A 17,621-nucleotide genomic window follows, 5' to 3' on the forward strand; every position below is an offset into this window, starting at 1 on the left:
GGACTTCTGCTTTCAAAACTTCTAGCCTCCTCTGATCTCTGCAGTGTTGTCAGACACATCTATTCATAAATTGGGTACGTGCAGTCAGCCACATACACTCCAGTAAGTGACAGCTGAACATGACACTGCTTTTCATTTATGGCCACCTCACAGTCTGTGGGGTTGGGAGCTTCTAGGAAAGATACATAGACCGTGGATGGCCTCCAAGGCTCTGCTTTAGTATAGATTGCATAAAGCTTTGCAACTGCCTTAGAAATCGTCTCCATGACTTCAACAGTTTTGTGAAAGGCAGTTCTGATATTGAGACCCCTATAGTGTGGAGGAATGAGAGATATTTGACTTATGCTGAAGAATCTTCTTCTGTTTTAGATATATCTCCAGATGGTACTGCAGGGAATCCACATCCTATGGTTAATGTGTGGATATATGAAGACTAGATTGTGCAGGGCTCAAAGTCAATGTTAAGACACCTAGCCATACTACAATTTGTGTTGGCATCCTGAATGTGAAGTTAAGTTTAAAAGATCATAGAGAACACTACACATGGAACTCTCAGTGCACATCTAGCTTCCTTTAAGAACAACAGTTTTTAAACATAGAGTTTCTTCCAACAACCACATGGATCTTAACAATGATATAACATAAAAATGAAAAAGTCACAAGGGGGAAAATCTGCCTTACTGGTTGTTTATGGTAGTTTGGTCTCTCTATCACCACCATTTGATCTGGCCTAGATCTTGTTAAACTATTCATAAGGGTACAGAATATTCTAATGCAAGTTGAGTCTTCCTTAAGCATAGCTGTGTTCTGACTTACTGTTTCATTATTGTCATTCTATGAAGGCTGACTGCCTAACCGTGACCACCGAGGCTGTAGCTATTTTACTGATGTTGGGATTGCATTTTGTCTCTTTCCTCTTTGTGCAGGATGTATAAATATGCTTCCAAACGCTTCAAGACCAGAGCAGAACAAGAAGTGAAAAAAGCTGAGCACATGGCTCGGATAGGTGAGTCTGTGGGAGTGTCCCCCCCCCCTTAAAAAAACCTGTGCAAGTTTTGCATGTACAGAAAGCTTTTTTGTTTTGTACAGTACAATATTTTAAAAAGTCATCCCCCACCTATATTCTAGAAATGTCACAGAGCATTCTGCTGTCACATTCTCACGTCGTAGATGTACTAAGAAGCAGTCGGGTGTGCTGACTCTAATTTTCAGGATAGCTCAATTTTCTTCCTTGCTCTAGGCAGAAGCCATTAACTGGAGGAGCAGACTGGCCATTAAAGCCACTGGGGGAAAGTTCTGGTGGTTCAATAGCTTCACCCCTGGTGGAGCTGCTCTCACTTGGTAGCCCTGCAAAGGGTGTAGGAACTGCTTCTACCACAAGCCAGGAGCCCTGCCCTCTGTGAGGGAAGCAGACACGAGCCTCCAGACCTCACTTCATGGGAACCACCAGCCCTACCTTATGCGAGAAGGACATGAGCCACCATTTCAAGTTGACAGACGCTACCTTGTGGGAGCTGCTGCAGCCACTGTAAACTGGCTGCCCCTATCCAGCACAATGCTAATGGGAGCAAGCTGGGCAAAAACCACAGCGGCTTGTTCCTTCCTTCCTTCCTTCCTTCCTCATTGATAGGGCAGAGGCAAACCTCCTTCCTCCCCTCCTCCATTGGGAGTGAAGCCTCTTCCATGGCTGTTTTGGTTTTCCAGTCTACCTCGATAACAGACAAATAAACTAAAAACTTCGTTCCCCTTTTGTTTCCTATGAAGTCTATTATTTTTGTAGGGTGGGCTGCAAATTAAAATAAAAACAAATTTTGCCATGTTGCGTTAGAAATAGGCTACAAGTAACATACGAATTCTTGTCAGTACTCTGAAAATGCTGCTGGTAAATCATGTCTATGTCAACTCTTTCAGTTTTTGCTTTTTGTCCAAGTTCCATTCTCTAAATTAATGCTAATATTTCTCTTTGTTTTAGCGGAAGAGAAAGCTCGAGAAGCAGAAAGCAAAGCCCGTGCGTTAGAGCTGCGCCTGGGAGGAGATCTTACAAGAGAGTCCAGGGTAAAAAAAAATCTCAAGGTGGCCTCATTGGTGGACACTTAAATTCAGAGATTGAGGCCATGGACAGACAAGACAGATCTTTCCACAAACCTGAGAAAAGCCCCAGGTTTGCAGAAAAATCTGAAATCTATTCCACGCCCTTTGATTGCTGAATTGTAACAGTGTAGAGGGATTCATTTCCATTGCTGCTATTTGGATAGTCATGTTTTAAGGTCATTTGGGGAAAAAACAATGCCTGCAAAGACGGGGATGTTAAGAAGTGCGAACTGTTTTCTCCTTGTTTTAGATGAGGTACTATTTTTCATCTGCAGGTTATGTTGCGCCAAGCCCAGAACATGGCAATAACCATGCGCAGAGAGGCTGATGTCAAGAAGAGGATCAAAGAGGCAAAGCAGCAGTAAGTGCTCAGGCCTTATTTCCTTTATGTGGCTTACTTGGTGGTGGTTGTTTTTTGTTCTACAAGTGAGTAGCCATAGAGAGTGCGACACTTTTCAGGGTGTACAGTTCTCTTACTTCATTTGTATCTCACACTTCCCTCAAAGTAATCAGGACAGTATATATTGCCAGGGAAGGGGGTTTGTCCCATTTTAGCCTTCAAGGAATCTTGTGTGGAAGGTCAGGCTGAGAAAGCATAACTTGTTGGAGGCCATCCAGTGTGCCTCAGGGATGAGCAGTGATTTAAACGTAGGTTTTCCAGGTCGGTTACGTGTCCCTGCACTTGTAAATCAACCATAATAGTTTTTTGGTGTTTGTCTCACACTTCTGGAGGCTTTTGCTGGAACTGTGAGCATTGTGTTCTTTTGTAAGGGATGTGAAAGCTGAGGGCCCAAGAGAGGTTTGTTGTTCATGCCATTCCCTTCCATTCTGGTTTTCAGATTGATTTTGTATCTGCAATACAGAATCCCCCATTTCCTTTAGGTAGATGAGCAGAAATCTGTCTTCTTGACAAGCTGTAAACTGTGTTGTGCACACACTACAATTCAATGAGAGCACAAAAAACCTACAGAAATGTCTTGGGTGGGGTAGCAATGGTTGTGAAGATATATCTGAAAATGAAGGGCTGTTCCCTACTGAAATCTCAGAAGCTAGAATGGTTGCTAAACAGGACTTAGCAAGACTTCAGTAATACGCTGAACGCCTTGCTCTGCTTTCTACTGTTAAAAGTGGTATAAGAAAGAAAGAAAAAGAAAGAAAATTCACATAGTTTCTCATTTGGTACAACTTGAATAACTCATGCAGGTTTCAAAACTGGGTGTTCTCCCTCTGAGGCGGAGGGCATCTTGAGTAATTCCCACCGTCCAATCAGGGAGACAGGAAAGCGTAACCAGGAGGAGGTAGAAGAGTGAGGCAGCAGGGTAGAGGAGGACGAAGACCCGAGGAGGGCAAGATGTCCTCCTTTCCTCAGAGGAGAAGGACCCTTCACATTAAGTGTTCAAAGGTCCATTCTCCCTCTGAGGCAGAGGATATCTTGAGTCCAGGTCTTGGGGCATAGTTGAGCACACATGGTGCTTTATGTAACGTTTACAGCTAAAACAAATTTCCTTACTTTTGTTAATCAGCCTGAAAGCAAAAGTCAGCCAGGCTGATTCTCTCAGCTCCCTCGTTGTTTTGCAACCCTTTTAATTGGCAAAAATGTGTTCACCCCGGAGGCTTCATCTGGTGGTCTTTCATCTGTTTCAAAACAAATTAGCTATATTGAGGTGACATATCCCTTTTCCTTCCTGTTTGTTTTTTTCCTGCAAGAAGCTCCCTATTCTCTCATGCAGGCATTGTCCAGAGTGAAGTTAACTTAGCTTTACCAGTATTAACAGTATCATGAGCTACTGCGCAATGCTTAGTCCAATGAACATTGAAAGTGGTCCCAAGAGCTACAGCTACCGTAGAAAACAATCCATTCCCTAGGCTTGCAAATAATTACATTGTTTGTTGTTGCTGTGTTGATTCCCACAGAACGTAATCCAAAAGATAATCACTTCACCTGCCTTGTTACGCTTTAAAAAATGAAATCCTTTTGGTCTTTCCACTCCTACCTTGCCTGCCTATAAATCAGCTTTCTACTTCCATGTATTTTAGAAATGAGAGCAGATCACAAATTACTGTATGGAAATTTCTGTTTCTGTGAATGCAATCAGAGAATATTGGAATCAAGAAGTATGAAGTAGTTGTTACTGTTCACAAAGGGAAGTATGCTTTGATTGTTAGAGCTAATTCTTAAGAATTACAGCTTGTTACAGAAAGACAAGCATGATAAGGAGAAAGAAATTATCATGAATACATGAAACTACCGTATACAGCAGACCTCTGGTGTGATGTATAGTCTGTTCTATTAGTCTATTCTAACTAGCAGCGGCTTGTCAGGGTCTCAGGTGGAGGTTTTTCACATCACTCAACACTCGACCCCTTTTAACTGAAGATGCTGGGGATTAAACTTGGGATCATCTGTATGCAATGTAGGTGTAGTCAGTCCCTTAAGCATGTCATTCTGCATAGTAATAACAATAAATACTTACATTCTGGTTCAGGATGATGATGGTAAAGCTGTGCAGTAAGGGAGCAAACTATACTCTGACTGTGGCATCTTTGATATTCCTCCAAATCAGACAAGACTCGAGAATAGATAGCAGACTTCTCAAAAACACGTCTCATGCACATTTTGAGACTACTTCCTTTTGGAAGATTGAGGAAATGGCTGGAAGTTGAGCCGGTTTGGTTCTGAGCAGTAGAAAAAAATGGATGGAGAATTTAAAGAAGGAAGAAAGCAATTGAAGACTGGTACAAGTTGAGATGCCCAAATATATATTACACACGCTGCAGCAAGTGGAGGTCAACCCTTTCACAAGGGTCTTCATTCAAACCCATTCTAATGTGTTCTATAGCACATATGCGGGCTCGCATGCCTTGCGGTGTTTTTTTACCTCTTAATTTCTTGAACTGAGGAGGAAGCCCCTGTTCCATGCCCAGCCCACAAGCCGTCTTTCATCTGTCCACTATACAGCCATTGTATGGCACCCATGCACTGCAGTAAGACTTCCCAAAGTTGCACAAAGTAGGTGATGGTGAGATGAAAGCCAGTGATGTCCTATATCATGAAGATTGGCTTCCAAAGAATGAGTAGTAGGAGTGTAACCAAAGTGGGAACACAACCCTTCACAAATCAGAGTTAGTGTTGTCACACACGGTCCACTTGTTTGTCCTTACTTGATTTTTACTTGCTCTTACCATTTGCTTTAAAGAAAGATCAGGGATATGATTTCATTCTAAAGAGTAATAAGAAGTTATTTTTCTGTAACCTTTTAAAGCTGTTTTGGGCTGCATTTTGCCGTGTTCAGTTTTGTTTAGTTTATTGGCTGTTAAACCCTAGATTTTCTTTCACACTGTTCTTTTATGTCCGTCATAGGGCACTGAAGGAACCCAAAGAGCTCAACTTCATCTTTGGTGTGAACATAGAGCAGCGGCATTTGGATGGAATGTTTGTCTACAACTGTAGCCGGCTGATTAAGATGTATGAGAAAGTGGGCCCGCAGCTGGAGGGTGGCATGTGAGTTCCTGCCGCAGTTTTCGTACAGCTGTTGCTTTCACAAGAAAGGCTGAGTTTCTGCAGCATGATCTGCTTCCATTAAAAAATTAGGTTTCTTCCCATATCTGAGCCTTGATCAGTCTACAATAGAATGATTTGGGTATAGAGGTGGCTGTGTGTATTCTAGCATGTTAAAATTCTGCACTCTGGTTATCTGAGTTCTGCCCAAAGAAAATAGAATGTTAAAATCAGAGAAAACATCCATAATTCTTTCATATAGCTTACTCAGTTTTTACTGATTTCATACTGAGTTTTGCTACTCTCAAGGAGTACTAAAGTCTGGGTTTCATGTTTTCATACCTATTTTTGCAGTGATAAGCGCTAGAAATTTGCCTTAAAAAAACAAACGTTGAAAGCTAAGATTCACAGTATTTGGCTGTTCTCGGTTTGTACACCACACAGCTTGGTATATCAGTAGATAAATGGCTTGACTGTTGGATTACAAGCAGACTCTTGTTAGCCTTTTTCTCCCCTAGAGGCAGATTCTCGTCCCCATTAAGAGCCTTCAATGCAGTTTGCAATATTCTCTTGCCTGTCTGAGCTGCATCTCAGAGTCTCCTTTCTGTATTCTGCTGATTAAGAAGAGAAAGGAAGAGAAGTCGGGTTGCACTAAGATCCAAACAAATGCACACTCCTTTTAGAAGGGTCTTTACCAAATCGTAATTTTGCCAGTTTCCACACTAAGGAGTGTTTAAAAGTTGCAGTCCTGCTAATCCAGCTGTGTTCTTGCAGCCTGCTTTGCTGGGCCTGGAAGGGCCAGACTGTTGGAGGGGATTATATACAGGCCCTGGCAGGGAATCACTGTTCAGTGCACAACCACAGCTTTGCTCTATGCAGTGCAAGTTGGTGAAGGTGTGACTTTATGGGCAGCTCTTTCTGCTTAGACAAATGAACCTCCTAGAAGAGCATTTTTTACAGAGAAAACTCATATAGGGAGCCCATGTATGTACACGCCTCATAAAAATGAGGTTGTGTGTCCACACAACGTTAACTGAAAGCATCATATCTGAGAAACAGTGCTGCCCTAACAATCCATTCTAAATCAGAGTTCCCCAGTGTGGTCCCTGTGGCTGCCATGGCACCTCTGTAGGCACTCCCAGGCACACACCATGAGCTTCAGGGAAGGAGACACGGCCATTGTGGCAGAACCAGTGACTGGCTGCCTTTATTCAAATGAAGAGGCTATTCACTTGGATCCGCCCCCCTGCTCACTTGAAAAGGATCCAGGATCTGATAAACTGGACCTGTGAGCAGATCAGTTGTGAGGCAGTGGGTGCTGTGGAACACCAGGAAAGTGGAGCACCTCTTCCCCCCCTTTGCACTTCTTCTGTCTTTGTGTGTTTTATCCCTTATTGGTCATTTTCTGTGTATGTGTTCTCCTCACTTGGGCTTCTGTCTGTGTGTGTGTTTGTAGTCCCTGTACCTCTTCCTTTTGTGTGTGTGTGCTTGGCTTTGCCTCCTGTGGCAGCCTTTTTTAGTGGTGCCTGCCACCCTGCCTCAAAATGTCTGCAGGTTCAAAATGATTGGAGGGAGGCCCATGTTCTAAATCGTTAGGGTCCAGTTTGCTGTAGCACTTGCCCTTATATCATGTTTTTTTAATATGCCATTCTTGGTATTTAACATAATATTAATCTTGGTACACAAACTGCACTGAATAAATGTACATATATGCTGTAATGGGAAGGTGGGGGAGAACTGTTTTTCTCTACTGTCGTTCTTAGACCAGGCAATTTGGTTGGTGCCACAAGTATATCACAATAGCTTTCTCTTCCTTAGGGCATGTGGTGGTGTTGTAGGAGTGGTGGATGCCCCCTACTTGGTTTTGGAGCCTACGCATAACAAGCAGGACTTTGCAGATGCCAAAGAGTATCGGCACCTGCTAAGAGCAATGGGAGAACATTTGGCTCAGTACTGGAAGGATGTTGAAATTGGTAAGGAGATCTTGAAACCTGGTGAACGTTAGTCACAGAAGGGAATTGGGGAAATCCTAGGGAGAGGAGAGGGGGCAGTAGAGAAGAAGGACTGTATACATCAGCTATGCAGACACTGCCCTGTACATCATAGTATTTTTTTTCTTTTAATTTTTAGCTCAGAAGGGCATTAGCAAGTTCTGGGATGACTTTGGCTATTTATCAGCTAACTGGAACCAACCTCCATCAAATGAGTTACGTTACAAGCGTCGGAGAGCCATGGAGATCCCCACTACCATTCAGTGTGGTGAGTTGAGCTGAAATTCTTGTGTATTTTGAGAGTAGCTGAACCCCCCTGCCCCCCCCCAGGCTGCTTAGAAAGAACTAACAGCTCTTAGACTTTTTCAGTCACTTTCTAAATCTACCTTTGTACTGGGACACTGGATACTTTTTCCACAGCAGGGAGGTTGCTTTGGATGTTTGTTTTCCTTGGGAACTTGTGCCAGGTTCAGCATTAAAGACCAAGATAAAATTGTTCTTGGGGTGGATGAATGGAGCTGGACATACCCAAGTGGTCGTTGCCTCTGAGATCCTCACAGTCCTGTCAGAACTGGTCCATGCATTCCATTCCCACTCAAAGCCTAAATATGGGTGTATTTTTAAATGCAAACTTCCCTTGTGCCTTGCTTATTGCCTCTGGTTGCCAGTAGATTTTATTTAGCAGGCCCTGCAACTGGCTGAACGTGTGATGTGTTTTTGTGAAACAGACATGTGTCTGAAATGGCGGACCCTCCCCTTCCAGCTGAGTGCTGTGGAACAAGAGTACCCAGATACTTGGGTGTGTGCAATGAACCCTGATGCTGAACAAGACAGGTGAGCATATTGTGCAAAGCTCTTCGAACAGGCTAATTATCTCTGTAATCCTTTCAACACGTGTGTAAGGTAGATCAGTATTTTTTTATCATATTGCACTCATGCAGCCAATGCCAGAAGAAGGTAAGAGAGCAGCTTGCTTAAGGCTTCCTAATAAGCTTGTAGCTGAGGTGATGTTTGAACCAAGGACTTCTGGCTTCACAGTTCAGTGCTTTGGCCACTACACTGGCATTATCACAGGAAATCACTAGTTCTGTAAAAATATTAAGAATGTTGCTGTTTCAGACCAAGGTCCTGCAGATAGTCAGTGTTGCTTACTGCTGAGATCCTCCCAATAATCAGAACCTTGAGTTCACTGTAAGACAAAGAGCAAGTTTTCACTTTCAGAAACTTGCTGTGAGCGGAAGTTCTGCAAGTGGGTGAAATGCCCACAGATAGTAGGTAAGGACATGAACTTGTTGCTGAGGGAAACAGGCTACAGGTCGGGACACACAAATTGAATGCTTCTGCTTACAAAGCATATTCCCTACACATACAAAGCCAGATGTTGAGGATCAGCATGCTAGCCTAGCCTTCTCTTGATCACCTTCTTTCTTACGTATAGGATTTTTTTTTAATATGCAGGAGAACTCAGTTTTTTATCTGCAGTCACAATCAGTACAGTTTGTGACAACTAAGCCCAGCTCTTTGTAACATGTTAATTATTAGCAACATACAGCCTAGTGGCGCAGAGGGCAATCTAAACTCCCCTCTGTCTGGAGAGCAGGGGGCGGGGCCACCAGCCATGTGACCATTAGCGCCATGGGCAACTTAAACTTTTAAAAACTTCCCCCTTGTTCCAGCTCACCCAAAGTGACGACATTGTGCAGTCCTGGGAGCATGCGTGTACTTTGTGCACGCGCATGTGGTACCAGGGGCACTACCTCACGCCAAGAGCTGCCCCCTGTGCTGGCGACCCACTGAGTTCCACCACCTCTTTTCCCAGAAAAAAAGCCCTGGATGAGAGAGTAAACAGGAGTGTGTGTGGTAAAGTCACAAAGCCTTCTGAGGAGTCAGTGTATTTCTGCACTACTTTGAGGTAGTTGCTTGTAAGAACTCTGCTGTTGAACCAAACCAAGATCCATCTAGTTTGAATACCAACCAGGTATCTGTCTCCAGTCAGATATCCCCGGGAAGCTCACAAGCAGAGCATGAAGATGAAGACCAGCCCATGTTCATTTTCCGCGTTGTTAATTGGAAATACCAAATAAGGTGGTTGCTGTCAGCTGCCATGACTAATAGACATGGATAGACAAAATCATGAAAGATGGGTCTGTTACTTTGAAAATGCTTTGTCTGTTGGTGGCCATTGCCACTAGCGATAGTGAGTTGCATAAATCTTAATACAATGCATTATTTAAAAGTGCCTCTTTTTATTAACCCTGGACACAGGATAGCTGAAGGGCTGTTCTGAAGCCATAGAAGCAGGTGGCTACAATCTTGCATTGCTAGAATGCTTCTCTTGGGACAAATGTGTACTACAGTTGTCACAAAACAATGAAGAAGAGGAAAAATGTGAGCAACAAAATAGAAGATTTAATCTAACCCCAGACAGTTCGCCCTTCTAGAGACAGATTCTGCCTCCTTATGGATAGAGAGTAGAGCACTGCATGGTGTGGCTTACTGAATGGTGACAGGGAGAACTAGAACTAAACTTTTTGTCTAGTTGTTTGTTACTTGAGAAGAGATGCACTGATCTGTGCAGAAGCTTAGGCAGCCAGGCAGTGCCGAACTTGCACGGAGGGGCTATGTGCAGCCACAGCAGCAGTTTTTCTTGACTTAGCTGAGCCTGTCTCTTGTTCCTTTTCTTCCTCCTCATAGGTGTGATGCTCCTGAACAGAAGCAGAAAGTGCCTCTAAGCGTCTTGAAGAAAGAGAAATCAGCAGAGGACAAGCAGAAGGAACTGACAGAGAAAATTCGCCAACATCAAGAGAAGCTGGAGGCCTTACAGGCATGTCTGGGCCTTTGTGCGTGGGATTTGCAAACTCTCTACAAGCGGGGGCAGGCCACGTGCTTTTCCAATTTGAAGTAATTTTCTTGTCAGTATACATTAGAATAGCATCCACTTCCAACTCTCCTGTGCATAATCTGATTTGGAAGTACATTTTTTATCTAGCTTCTTTAAGATAATAAATTTACGATACCACTTTCCCAAGTCTCACAGAACAAGAATCAGGAAAAAAGAACAGCGCTGGTGTAGTTTTGGCACCTGGCTCTATGCTAGCTCCTGGGACTGTAGTACTTAAGCATCAAGTGGAGACTTACATATGTGAATGAACTACCAAGAATCAAACACCCTGGGCAGAATTTCCATGGAGTCTGCTTAAAGGTATTGGGGCTGGTTCACACATGCATATCCACAACCTGATGATTGCCATGTCAAGTATTTAGATGAGCCATCACAGGCACAAAACTGCAGATAGACCTTTAGTATCTCTTCAAATGATTTTTTTTCACTAGTGTCAATACATGTATTAGCTGTCATCAAGTAGCATTCATGCCATGTGTGAATCAGTCTGTAGCAGTCTTACAGTAAAATCCTAAGCAGAGTTCCTCTGGTCTAAGCCTATTGACTTCAGTGGGCTTAAACTGGAGTAACTCTGTTTAGGATTTCACTGTTAATTTGGGATTGATAATCCCAGATAGTTTTTCCACTGAGTCAGCTTGTTAAAATTCCCCCCAAGGTTGGGGTAGTGAGTTTCCAGTGAACAGTGGTTGCTCATAAAATGATAACTAATGAATGATATAATTGTTCCTCTCCAGAAAACTACACCAATACATTCCCAAGCTGACTTGAAAAAACTACCTCTGGAAGTCACCACACGACCTGTGCTAGAGGTAAGTTATTATTTTTGCATGTTTTAATTTGTTAGCTGCATTGGTGGCCCTTATGACATAAAGGTGGGATATAAATTGTGTTAAATAAATAAAAATAAAGCATTATCCTTCCTTTGAAGGGCATACTCTCTGCCCCCAGGAGCCTATAGTAACTTTTTGTTTTTCCTGTCCTCCTTTCTGCAGAATTCAGATCTAGTGAGCAGACCACAGCGGCCACGGTCTCCTCCATTACCTGATGTGATTAAAAATGCTCCTAGCAGGCCCCCAGCTCCACTGCCCCTTCCCAGGCCCATCTTCCAGCACAAAAAGGGCCCCCCAGCTCGGCCAGCCGTTAACTCCTCCCGATCACAGAGCCTGACATTCAGGGAAGAATTCAGCATTTCCAGAACACAGCCCCATACTGTGGCTCACGGGAGATCTACAGCCACCCTTGTAAGGCCACCGCCCAAACCTCTGGCAGTAGGGAGGGCATCCCCGGTACTACTTCAGAACTCCAAGAGCCAGCTCAGACCCCCCAGCCCGAAACACTCAAAGCTGCTTGTGTTACCAAAGAAGCCCCACGCTTTCAGGCATCCCCAGGTGAGTGCCATTTTTCTAAGTGAGGTAATACGGTAGTGTTTTGCTCCTCCTCTTTAATTCTGAATGTTCTTCACATTGTTTAAATTGGCTTGTTATATGAGCTTAGGTGTACACAAGGCTCCAGAAAGGTCATTTTCTAAAACTGAATTGTAATGAAGGAAATTGCTTTAGATGCAGTTTATCCCAGATAGTTCACATCTAGTCTCAGATCCAAATGATAAAAAAGCAGAACAAGGTGTTAAGTTTTACTTGGGCCTGTCACTGAGAACGTTTAGCCCTTGTAATTTTTAGGCACAATTACCCTGGGTCATGTCGTCATGTCATCATATTTCCTTCTTCTCTGCCTTGCTTCACATCCTTAGTTGCTGCTGGTGGGGGCAGGGGTGGGAAAGCAGGATGACATCATGACACATCTCCTGTGCAGCATGTCTAGTTCCACTGATGGACTGTTCCTCCCACCTGTTCATAATGTAACATTTTGCTCAAGAGAAAAGATATTATTCCACTGGGCTACTGTAGTTGACCCAGGAGGGAGCTCAGTAGTGGGTAATAAAACACAATAATGATTTTTGGCTGTGTCTAATACCTACAAGAAAACAATTTTGTCTATATACATGGGGATTTAAACTACATAGCAGTGTGAAATAGTAGAGATTGCCACTTGTTATCATTGGTAGAAAACAAAAGGAGATGTTAACATGAAAAGACAGAAACTTACGCTAAGAGGCTTGATTTCACCTGGACAGTTTCAAAAATAATTTGAATCTTGTTGTTCTTAACCAGGCAGCTGCTTCTCGCCAGTTCTTCTGCAAAACTCTGATTTGCAAATTGTTGCATAACCATTTGTTGTTGTTGACGATTATCTGCTGTCTTACTCTATCTCTACAGGCTTCCAGTTCCCGGAAAAGAAGCATTAGTGCGATTGAGGATGAATCAGAGGAGGAGGCAGGACCAAAAAAAGACAGAAGGAAACTCGGCAAACATGTAACAGTTAAAGAAGAGAAAAAGGATTCCAATGAGGTGGTGGTGGAGGTGAGTGAGCAACAATGAGACTACCTTAACTCTTCGCTACTCTGCTTCAGTATTCAAAATTGATGGTGGTTGCCCTTGTTTGCACTCTGTCACTATTCTCTTCCATTTGGAGCTTCTACCCAAATAGAGTCAACTAAATTTGAGGCAAGATAGGGTTGAAAAATTTGTCCCACCCATTGAAAAAATTGTCCCACCCATCAAACAGATCCAGAATCAGTCATCATTGATAACTGGCTAATCTACCAGTGCTGTCTTAATAATTATGCAGAACATTTTGCCCTTCCTGTGCCAAATATAGGAAACAGTTAAGTCAGGATTCTGCCATGAAGATACAGTTTCACCCAGGCTGTCTCTGCCCATTGCATTCCAGCAGGAAGTGAAAAGTTATCTTTATTCCCTCCCTTCGTTGCCGTGTCTTCTGTGCAGGCACCTATGGGAACTGCACAGGTCAGCCACAGATAATTCCAAAGCTCCTAGAGGCACGAGACACTCACTTAGCCTTTTCATGCGCTTTCTGCCCCAGGTGCAGCTATAAAAGGCGGGGCGAGTAGCTCGCTTCCTCAGTTATTCTTATATCACTACTGAAGAAAGATGTCTTCTCTAGGGGTGTGCGTTTCGGGTCCAGTTCGGAAAAAGAAACTGAACCAGGTCCGATTTGGTATTTCAGAATCAGGGCCAGTATGATGGGCCTGATTCGGAAATACCAAATCAAAGCTTCCCGAATAGCTTCGGGGCCTTTTTAAAGGGCTCCCTCCCACTTACCTGGGACATCCTGGTGGCAGCGCGGGTGGTGGAGGTGCCGGCTGCGGCCTTCCCTGCCATCCTGGTGGTGGTGGTGGAGGCGCCTGCTCTGGCCTTCCCTGCTGGCTGCTGTGGCGGTGGAGATGCCGGCTGCGGCCTTCCCTGCCGGCTGCCACAGTGGAGGAGGTGCTGGCTGCAGCCTTCCTCGCCACCCAGCTGGCCACTGCGGAGGCGGAAGCGGCGGCGTGGGCTGCAGAGGCACCGGATCCAGCCTTCCCCGCCACCCCGCTGGCCGCTGCGGTGGTGGAGGCGCCAGTTCTGGCGTTCCCCTCTGCCCAGCTGTCTGCTGCGGAGGTGGAGGAGCCGGCTCCTGCCTTCAGGAAAGGCAATTGGGGTTGGGAGAAGGGGGGAGGTGGGGGTCTCACTTCGGTGTGCTCCAAATCCTTACGAAGCATACCGAAGCCGTTTTGGGTTATTCCGAATCTTTTTCCCGCTTCGGGTAAACCCGAAATGGGAAAACCAAATATTTCCCCAATACACATCCCTATTCTTCTCTCCTCGGTTCCATAACTATAGATGCAAGTTAGGGCCTTCGATTCCATGGAGTTGAAGACCCTCTTTAAGCAGTGTTCCCATTGCAGGACGAAGATGGCCCAATCAGATGGGCATGAGAAATGCCTTCTTTGTCTGGGCGAAGGCCATGACACCTTGCAGCATGTGGTCTGCAAACAATTTATGCACAAAGCGTATCATGACAGGGCATCACGATTTAAAGCGGCTTTTTAGCCCTGAAGGGCTCTTCCGACTCTGAATATTATGGTATTATGAAACTTCATGCCTCTTTTTATAGCTTTTAGACAGCTCAGGTCTAAGAGCATGTCCTAGCCTCCTCAAATTTTTAAAAATGCTACAGTTGCTTCAGACATTTGAATTCTATTCTAGTGTTAACACTATTCTAGTGTTTCCCGCTCACTCTGTAAGCAAAAAGAAAGCTCCATTCCTTGGTGTCTTTTTGCATGTGGTTCTGCCTGCTGACCCAAGAAGAGGTGCAGTCACCAACTCCCCCATCTCAGAAACATTGAGAACAAGAATTTTCTTTTGCAGAAAAACCCTAATAGTTACATATCTAATAAGTAATATTTACTGTTACAAATATTCCATCCACAGGTATCTTGCTGTACTCCCTCTAGAATGCACAATGATGTCTGCAGTTAAATGAAAATGCCAGCAGTTTTGAATTGAACCCCAAAACCTAATTTCTTGTTAGATTCTGAGCATTTAGTCCAATGATGATCTTTGCATTATTATCTGAAATTTCTCGGTTTTCAGCTCACAGACAGTGCAGGGGAAGAAGAGTCAGCAGAACTGAAAAGAGCTCAGAAAGGTAAGTAAACCATTATTATGGAGATAATGAAACAGTAGAGGGATTAGACAACACTCTGATAAGCACATGTGTGTGTTGCGGGGGGACATTTAAATCCACATTTAGGCTAAACCAGAAAGCTTACTGGCTTTCTGAATACAACCATTACTACATTCGGACTAACCTTCAGAGCTATAGAGGCTGGGTCAAATACTATGTCTTAATCTAATATAGTATATTCAGTCATGTATTCTGCATTGGTTGTAGTTTTGGGGAAAAAACAAAGATGTGTTACTTTATCTTAAAAATATTGTATTGAAATGCCATCTCAGATTGACAGAAGTCTTAAAAATTATCTTACTTATTCATGTGAGTTCTCTCTCTCACTTATATCACTTAGCAAGTACTATGCAAAGATCAGAAAATAATAAATTATTGTGACAGTAGTCCTGTTTCAAGGATATGTCAGGGTTGACTTGCCATATTTTAGAGGGAACTCAAGGTACAGTTAGACTGCAAACATATGCATAGTGCAAGCCTTTTCAACATCTGCCCTTCCATCTTTCTCAGATAAAGGGCTGCACGTGGAAGTACGAGTGAACAAAGAGTGGTACACAGGCCGTGTTACAGCTGTGGAGGTTGGCAAGAAAGTCGTCCGCTGGAAAGTGAAGTTTGATTATGTCCCTACGGATGTCACCCCAAGAGATCGCTGGTAAGTCTTGCTATCTAGCAGAATGGTGGCATCTGTCATGTGGGAGGTGAGGGTGGTAAAAGTTCTGTGTGTGGAAAAGACTTCCTGTGACATTTCTTTCGATCTCTTTAGGGTAGAGAGAGGTAGTGAGGATGTGCGGTTGATGAAGCCTCCCTCTCCAGAACATCAAAGTCCAGACACACAACAGCAGCAGGAAGTTGTCGCAGCCCAACCATCTACCTCGGAGTGTGTCCGAACTGAGCCAGACACCACTGCCTCCACCAGCAGCAACCACGAGACTGTAGATCTGTTAGCCCAGGCACTCCGGTGAGCATCTTGGTTGTTTTGGTGGCTGCTTGCATCTTGAGAAGCTTTACTTCTGCGGGGGGTGGGGGGCGGTGTTACTTCTACAGCAGACACAAGGGAACAGAAGAGTCTCTTTGTCTATTCTAAAGACAAGCTCTAACCTCTAAACCACAGAACTATATTAAAAGGGCTGTTCTCTTTCTCAGCCTCCTTTTACAGCCAAAAAAAGGCTTCTGACTGAAGAGAAATGAGAAGTTAAATTTTTCCAGGTATAAAATGAAAACCATGTATCGTAGCCCAAATTCATGGCTGTATTTTAAGATTTTTATTTTAAAACAATCTAATCAATCTTGAAACAGTTGAATATACAAAGATCACAAATATGCAAAAAAAATGCCATATATCAAAGATAACAGAAGCGGATAAGCATGCATGTCATCATCATCCCTTATCCTGTATATCTTCAGCTAGGTAGTTATGTTAGTCTGTAGTAGAACAACAGGATCTGAGTCCAGTGGCACCTTAGAGACTAACCAGATTTTCAGGATATAAGCTTTTGAGAGTCAAAGTCCTCAGGTAGCTTTGGTTCTTGAAAGCTTATATCCTGAAAAATCTTGTTAGTCTTTAAGGTGCCACTGGACTCAAATCCTGCTTATATATCTTAGATCTAAAAAAAAAATACAACTTTAATCATTTAATTGGATGACTGGTTGCTTACGGCACATTCCCCAGAAGAGTTAAGATCTCATATAACCCTAGTATTGATCACCTGTAAAGAGTTGGGTCTTATACAATGCAATCCTATGGTGAGTTACTCCAGTCTAAGCCCATTAAAGTCAATGGACTTAGACTGGAGTAACTCTGCATAGGATTACACTGATAGTCAATGAGAAAAAGTCTGACTTGACACCTTGCAGAATGGTGAAGTTCATTTGGGCTACTCTAGATGCTACAGCAAATAAAACATTTTTGCCTCCAGATCGCTGTACTAAATTGAGGAGCTTAGCACACGGTTTCCTAAAGAAACGTCATCAGTTGGCTCAGTCTATGCAAATTCTGTTGGAATCCACAACTGCAGTTGTACCATTTGCTCGCCTGAGAATGAGGCCATTACAATTATGGTTCATCAGACGATTTTGTCCTCAGGAACAATCCCCTCAGACTAGGCTTTCTATCCTCAGACGGATATTACACTCCCTACAATGGTGGATAGATGTAAAGAATTTGTCTGAGGGAGTTCATTTCAGGTTGCCTACTCATGAAGTCACTTTGACTACAGATGCGTCCCTAGAAGGATGGGGTGGTTACTGTGAGGAAATGTCTGTCACCGGGGTTTGGTCAGACACTGAGAAGCAATGTCATATTAATTTCTTAGAATTAAGAGCAGTGTATTACGCCCTTACCTCACTTGCAGATATCTTGTCCAAGAAAAGAATCCAAATTCTTTCAGACAACATCACAACAGTTTATTACATAAACAAACAAGATGGCACAACATCAAAGAAACTTTGTTTAGAGGCCATCCGTTTATGGGATTGGGCTATTTCCCGGGGTGTTATACTTTCGGCCCTACATATTGCTGGGTCCCAAAACAGCAAGACAGATTACCTCAGCAGA

The 17,621-nt window shown here is 43.5% G+C and overlaps 1 protein-coding gene across 6 annotated transcripts in view; it reads left to right on the forward strand.

Annotated features, from left to right (window-relative positions):
• MORC2 (MORC family CW-type zinc finger 2) overlaps positions 1-17,621 on the forward strand; it is a 75,794-nt gene that overhangs the window by 45,311 nt on the left and 12,862 nt on the right. For all 6 annotated transcript variants that reach the window (XM_054995960.1, XM_054995962.1, XM_054995961.1 and 3 more), the window contains 14 exons: positions 927-1,006; positions 1,973-2,055; positions 2,367-2,452; positions 5,453-5,593; positions 7,409-7,563; positions 7,721-7,849; positions 8,310-8,415; positions 10,276-10,405; positions 11,218-11,292; positions 11,476-11,871; positions 12,760-12,903; positions 14,974-15,028; positions 15,578-15,719; positions 15,831-16,025. In XM_054995960.1, the coding sequence (XP_054851935.1) occupies positions 927-1,006; positions 1,973-2,055; positions 2,367-2,452; positions 5,453-5,593; positions 7,409-7,563; positions 7,721-7,849; positions 8,310-8,415; positions 10,276-10,405; positions 11,218-11,292; positions 11,476-11,871; positions 12,760-12,903; positions 14,974-15,028; positions 15,578-15,719; positions 15,831-16,025 (1,917 nt within the window). The remainder of the gene's footprint in view (positions 1-926; positions 1,007-1,972; positions 2,056-2,366; positions 2,453-5,452; positions 5,594-7,408; positions 7,564-7,720; positions 7,850-8,309; positions 8,416-10,275; positions 10,406-11,217; positions 11,293-11,475; positions 11,872-12,759; positions 12,904-14,973; positions 15,029-15,577; positions 15,720-15,830; positions 16,026-17,621) is intronic.

This window comes from Eublepharis macularius, chromosome 13 (assembly GCF_028583425.1).
Source record: "Eublepharis macularius isolate TG4126 chromosome 13, MPM_Emac_v1.0, whole genome shotgun sequence".
Lineage (NCBI taxonomy): Eukaryota > Metazoa > Chordata > Lepidosauria > Squamata > Eublepharidae > Eublepharis > Eublepharis macularius.